Here is a 6,289-nt window from a genome sequence, read left to right as displayed (position 1 = left end):
AAAATTTTGTAAAATTAAATCTAATATTGAAATTTTAAAAAAAAATTCAGTGAAGGATAACAAAATGGAAGAAGAATGGTAATTTTGAAATAATATCAAAGTTAGTACATAACTAAAATAATATCAGATTTAAAATGTTAAAAGTGTAAAAAGACCAAATTGCCCAAACCCCCCAAAATAATATCAAAGGGTATTTTCGTACCAAAAAAAACCAAAAGGACCAATTTCGAGATAAACCCTTAGTCCAGGGACTACTGGCGATATTTTTAAAGTCCAGGGACTATAGGCGAGATAAACCCATAGTCCAGGGACCATTTGTGTAGTTGACTCTATTTAAAATATTATATGTGATTGTTAAAAAGAAAAAGAAAAAGAAAAAGAAAAAGAAAAAGAAAGGACCGTATTTTTGTACTAGGATACATAAAAGGGAAGCAAAGCAGTCCCAAATCCCTCGCCGTCAGCAGCCGCAGCAGAGACAAGTGAGTAAATCCTTCAGTCAAAGCCCGATTGAAATCTCAACGAAAATACTCATTCAATTCCTTCTCCTCAATTATATTTATTTGATTTACTTGTATATATCTCTAATCCGATTAAATTCCGCAATTTCGTAGGGGACGGTCACACTGGTTTCTGCGAAACCCTTCTGTGTTTATCTTCGCTCCCAAAGGTGTGTATTGATTTTTTCTGTGAAAATGACTTGATGTTATGCTGGATTTACTTCACAGACTTTGCTTCGCTGCTTAATTGATTTTGTTTGAATTGATTTTGAATCCTTTTTTTTATTCTTATCAATCCATTCATCAGTCCGATTTGGTCAGTATTTTCACCTGCTGTGATAAATATAAAATATGAATAAAATATGGTAAAATCATGCCCGGATGAGATGGTTTCAGAAGAATCGTGGAGTTAATGATGGATGAGATTAAATGGATGCTTATCGTTAGATCTCTTTGTTGTGGAGGATTTTCGAAGGGAAACGTTGAAATGTATACACATAAGTTTTAATATTTTGTGAAGAAATAGAGAAATAGAGATACAGAGAAAAGAGAATTGAACTTTGTAGATGGATTAGGTTTTTTACATGTTTCTAGTTTCGGTTGAAGGTTTGCTATGTGTAGGTTTGTGGTATATTTTGATGCATTTGGTAGTGTGCATTTACTGTATAATTGGGGTATAGTGCAATCTTTTAGTTTACATACAACTCTGGGCTCACAAGCATACATATGTATTATGATGTCAATGATCTTGTCTACGTGATTCACTTGCTTTCACAATGCTAAAGCTTAACACGTGGCTTTCGTGTTTTTTAGTAGTCGCGTAGACAAGATCATTGCTCTTTATCTTGATAAAAAATAATCCAAGCTAATCCACTGTTTACTTTAATGGATTGATAATTTCGAGCTTGGTTGACCATTTATCTCTCAAATAGTCAATCCTATTCCTGTTTTTATCAATCTATCCTAGTATCCTACTATCACTCAAAGTAAATGCCTCCCAAGAGGTTCTTTGTCTGACTTTATTAATGATATTGTTCTTCACTTGAGCATTGGATTTAGTTTAGAATATTAATTGCTGAATAATAGAATTTGATAGATTTTCATGGTCTTGTTATCATTCTATGACATTTAAGATAAAATTGCTGAGTCTTTGGAATCACAAGATTGTCATCATTGCTTGCTAAGTGGAAGATGAACTAAGCAGGCAAGAAATAGTGAACTGACAAGAAGGACAAAGTTAAAGAGGCTGCTAAATGTCTGCTTCCGTGTTTGGCCTTCAGTGAATTTTACTCATATTTCATAGAAGCTCACAAGAGTGGTAACTGAAATATCATTGAGTACAAGATGAAAATACTATTTTATTCAGAATCCAGTAAAAGCAAGGATTATGTCATGTTTACTGCATTCTTTTCCTTTCATAGCTGCACAAAATTAATTTAAAGCCTAAATGCCTAATAGCCTATATTGTCACGTTAATAAGCATTCTTTCAATTGATTGTAACAAAAGATACAGGCCAATTTCAGGCCTGGGTTACCTGTTAGAAGCTTATATTTATGCAACATGAAAGGCTGGTATTCTGCCTACGTTACTACTGAAAAGAGTTGATTTGTCACTATATTTAATCAGACATTATTTGCAACTAAAAGTTCCACTGGTCCTATTATAAAAGTTTGCAAACTAAGATTGATGTATTTGACCAAATTTTAATGTGGCAAATTCTGTTAGACAAGGAAAATCATGATGTGTCTTTTCAACACTCTTATTTTGTTTTGGATTTCAACCCTTTTGAAGATGAAATCATAAGTGTTTCCTATTGCACTTCTTGTTAGGTCTTTGGTGAATAGCTGATTATACAAGTCACATGGCAGACGGCCAGGAAAATGATAAGAACATCGAAATATGGAAAATAAAGAAATTGATTAAGGCTCTGGAAGCTGCTAAAGGAAATGGTACCAGCATGATATCCCTTATAATTCCCCCAGGTGATCAAATAGCCCGGGTCACCAAAATGCTTGCAGAAGAGTATGGAACAGCTTCAAATATTAAAAGCAGGGTGAATCGTCAATCAGTGCTAGGTGCAATCACCTCTGCGCAGCAGAGGCTTAAGTTGTACAACAAAGTCCCACCGAATGGTCTCGTGCTCTATACTGGAACTATAATAACAGATGATGGAAAAGAGAAAAAGGTCACCTTCGACTTTGCACCTTTTAAGGCCATAAATGCTTCTCTTTACCTTTGTGACAATAAATTTCATACTGAGCCCTTGTCTCAACTCCTGGAATCTGATGAAAAGTTTGGGTTTATTGTTATGGATGGTAATGGGACCCTTTTTGGAACCTTAAGTGGTAATACAAGAGAAGTGCTTCACAAGTTCTCAGTTGATCTTCCAAAGAAACATGGAAGAGGAGGACAATCAGCTCTTCGGTTTGCTCGTCTTCGAATGGAGAAGCGTCACAACTATGTGAGGAAGACTGCAGAGCTTGCCACTCAATTCTACATTAATCCTGCTACCAGTCAGCCGAATGTATCAGGGTTGATACTTGCTGGGTCAGCTGATTTCAAGACTGAGCTGAGTCAGTCTGATATGTTTGATCCTCGCCTCCAAGCCAAGATACTGAATGTGGTAGATGTATCCTATGGTGGGGAAAATGGTTTCAATCAAGCCATTGAATTATCTGCTGAGATTTTGTCCAATGTTAAGTTCATACAAGAAAAACGCTTGATAGGGAAATTCTTTGAAGAAATCAGTCAAGATACCGGAAAATATGTATTTTCTGTGGATGATACGATAAAAGCTTTGGAGATGGGAGCTGTTGAAACATTGATAGTGTGGGAAAACTTGGATATAAATCGTTTTACACTAAAAAATACTGTGACCAATGAGATTGTCATCAAATACTTGAACAAGGAGCAAGAGCATGACCAGAGCAACTTCAAGGATGCTGCATCATCTGGAGAATTGGAGGTTCAAGAGAAAATGCCATTACTGGAGTGGTTTGCTAATGAATATAGAAACTTTGGCTGTTCACTTGAGTTTGTGACAAATCGATCCCAGGAAGGATCACAGTTCTGCCGAGGGTTTGGTGGCATTGGTGGAATTCTTCGCTACCAGCTTGACATTCGATCCTTTGATGAGCCATCCGACGAAGGAGAGTTTTATGACTCAGACTAAGATGAGCCGTTCTGCCTGCTTCTATCAAGTGGAATGATTCCAAAAATACCTGACTGCTTGTAAGTCATTGTGGCTCAGAGCCCTCTTTTGTGTCTGTACTTGTTATTTTCACTTGTTGGCTTCTAGTTACCTGTTTTGGATTTAAATTTTGCTTTCACCTCTCTCAAGGTAAGTGTTGAATCTTTATAGTACTACAAGCCTGATTGTGCTTGACATTGCTGCTGGCTATTTGTTTAAATCAGAAACACTATGAGCTTTATTACTCCCTAGGCCATTTTCTTGTTGCATGCAAATCATAGAGCTTTTACCTTCTGTGTTTTAGTTCTTAAGCGAATCATAGTATGTTTGACGAGTATTTGGATTTTTGTATCAAGAATCAGGAGTACATCCTTTCATTCTCTAGGTCATAGAGGTCATAGTTCTTGTTTTATTTAGAGGATAGTATATCCTCAGTCAAGCTCTACGCTTGTAAGTAGTCCTTAATTAGTTTGATCTATTTACAATAAAATCTTGCTCTTTTTTGAAACTTTAGCAGCAGAAGATTGCATTTGCTCTACCATTGTCCCCCCACAACAGGTCATAAGTTTATAAATAAAATAAATATATATGAACATTCAAATCCGTATATCAAATTTAAGTAGTTTTGCAATTAAATCTTGCCAATATCCTTAAATCGTGTTGATTCAATCAGTGTTTTGCTGTTTTTTGTCAGTGAATTCAAAATTTATTTCAAATGTCACTGTTTTATGGAGCAGTGTATGTCAAGTTGCAGAAGAGTATTTAGTTTAGTTGTATTTGAATTATGTGTTGCTAGCCAATTGCTGACTGGTGCTCGTGAATGAATAGTAATTGCACCATATAGTTTGGATCTCAAAATTTTCGTGCATCACAACCACAATCACATATTTTAATCTCAAATTTTATTTTCTATTTCCATTAACCGCTATGGAATTAGTAAGGTTTATCACATCTTATAAATGGAGTATTACCTCATTGTTTTCTGACAAACATAATCGCCAATGATGTTTTGTCCGAATTTATGGGAAATGTTAAAAACTTAGTAAAACACAATCACATCAATTTGTGAAAGCCAAAAAGTGTAATTTCTTTAACATGGTAGTTCTAAAAGAATCAGAATTTGAATATAAAAACAATTATATGACTGACAATCCTTGTTCTCTAGCATGAAAATGGCGTGACATTTCTGAAAGATCCTAGGCCAAGGTGGAGATCCATGAAATGTAGATGTCAATGAGAGCGTTGGGTACAATAATTGATGCTATACTAGTCGATTAATATATTAAAATTATTCAAAGAATTATGGTCTATTCCTACCTATAGATAATATTTCATATTTGTCATTTGATTGAAAGTGGGTTTGGCGATCTAAGGGGCTGAATTTGTTGAGAAGCAAATGATATCTCTTCTAGTGTTTCTTTGGAGTTGTGTTTTTTCTGACAAGGGAGAAATGTAAGAAAGTATTGGTGTATTTTTAGACATGCCATATAAATATACAATAAATGGTCCCCTATTTGTATCAATGCCACAATCAAGTTGGAAATTTGAATTGGACTATTTCACCACTCCAGCCTGTTTCAATTGTCTCTCTCTGTTTATTGAAGCTTAAAATGGAGATGAGAAAGCAGTGAAATAACAGGAAAGGGGTCAAATTTGATGCTATGATGTTATATTAATGGTCCATAAATTTTCTATCAATTAGTAATTAACCTGTGTGTAAGAGTGGGAGAGAGCCAAAAGCATTGATTCTGAGAGTCTAGTTTTTAAAACCTAGTATACACAGTGATATGTTGGAGGGCCAGATACATAATTAAATGCTAAGATTGTACTACATCAAGGGGAAGAAAAAGAAGAATCAGCTGACGAATACGAAGTCGAATCAGAGCGACAAAGGGCTGTGGTGGTGGTGGAAGAATCCATGGCCATTCCGACGAGGAGATCAATGAAGGCACCAACAATAAAGCCATGGTTGTGTTTAGCATTCATCTTCAGATACCAACCGAGCAGCTCCTCCAGGCGGTCCCACTCCTCCATTCCATGGCTCTCCACCATCTCTTGCATGGATTCCTTGAAATCCATGTATGGGTCGTCCGACTCCACCGCCAGCGCCACGCTCTCCTCGAACGGCCCGCTCAACTTCTTCCCTGCCTCCTTGTCGAGGATCCTCGAGCTCGTGTCACCTGGCTCGAAGAAGAGCCTATCCGATGACCTCCCGTCTCGGATGATCATCTCTAGTGCCTTGCTGTCATTGGCGCCGTTGTTGTCGTTGTTTTCCTCAGAGTGTTCGTCAGTGGAGAAAGCAGTGCTGGCGCACTCTGAGGAGGAGTTGGTGAACCAAGATTCGGGGGTCTCGAGGCCGTCGGAGGTGTCGAGGAAGACGGAGTTGATGGTCTTGAAAACCTTGTCGTTGGTTGCTCGGAAGGAAAGGGTTTTGAGGTTGTTGCATGAGGGCCATTGCCATGGTTGCTTCAGCTCTTGGTTTTTGAAAAGTGATGGCATTTTCATTTTCTTGGGCATTGTGTTTGAGAGAGAAAATGAAGTGAGATTGTTGTGTTGTGTTGAATGTTGGAATGGATGATAGTAATTGATAGGTGAAGTTGT

General features: G+C 37.0%; 2 protein-coding genes across 2 annotated transcripts; one reads left to right on the top strand and one right to left on the bottom strand.

Moving 5' to 3' along the window:
* Positions 1-395: 395 nt before the first annotated feature.
* LOC125204961 (eukaryotic peptide chain release factor subunit 1-3-like) lies at positions 396-3,932 on the top strand. The gene is made up of 3 exons (XM_048103732.1): positions 396-479; positions 612-667; positions 2,328-3,932. The coding sequence occupies exon 3, from the start codon at positions 2,360-2,362 to the stop codon at positions 3,668-3,670; it is 1,311 nt and encodes a 436-aa protein (XP_047959689.1). The 5' UTR covers positions 396-479; positions 612-667; positions 2,328-2,359; the 3' UTR covers positions 3,671-3,932.
* Positions 3,933-5,232: 1,300 nt separating this feature from the next.
* Positions 5,233-6,289, bottom strand: LOC125204962 (transcription repressor OFP13). The gene has a single exon (XM_048103733.1). It carries the CDS (start codon positions 6,203-6,205, stop codon positions 5,522-5,524), a length of 684 nt encoding a protein of 227 aa, XP_047959690.1. The 5' UTR covers positions 6,206-6,289; the 3' UTR covers positions 5,233-5,521.

This window comes from Salvia hispanica, chromosome 2, assembly GCF_023119035.1.
Source record: "Salvia hispanica cultivar TCC Black 2014 chromosome 2, UniMelb_Shisp_WGS_1.0, whole genome shotgun sequence".
NCBI classification, from domain to species: Eukaryota; Viridiplantae; Streptophyta; class Magnoliopsida; order Lamiales; family Lamiaceae; genus Salvia; species Salvia hispanica.
Note: the sequence above shows the minus strand (reverse complement) of the source record. Positions and strands in the feature narration are given on the sequence as shown.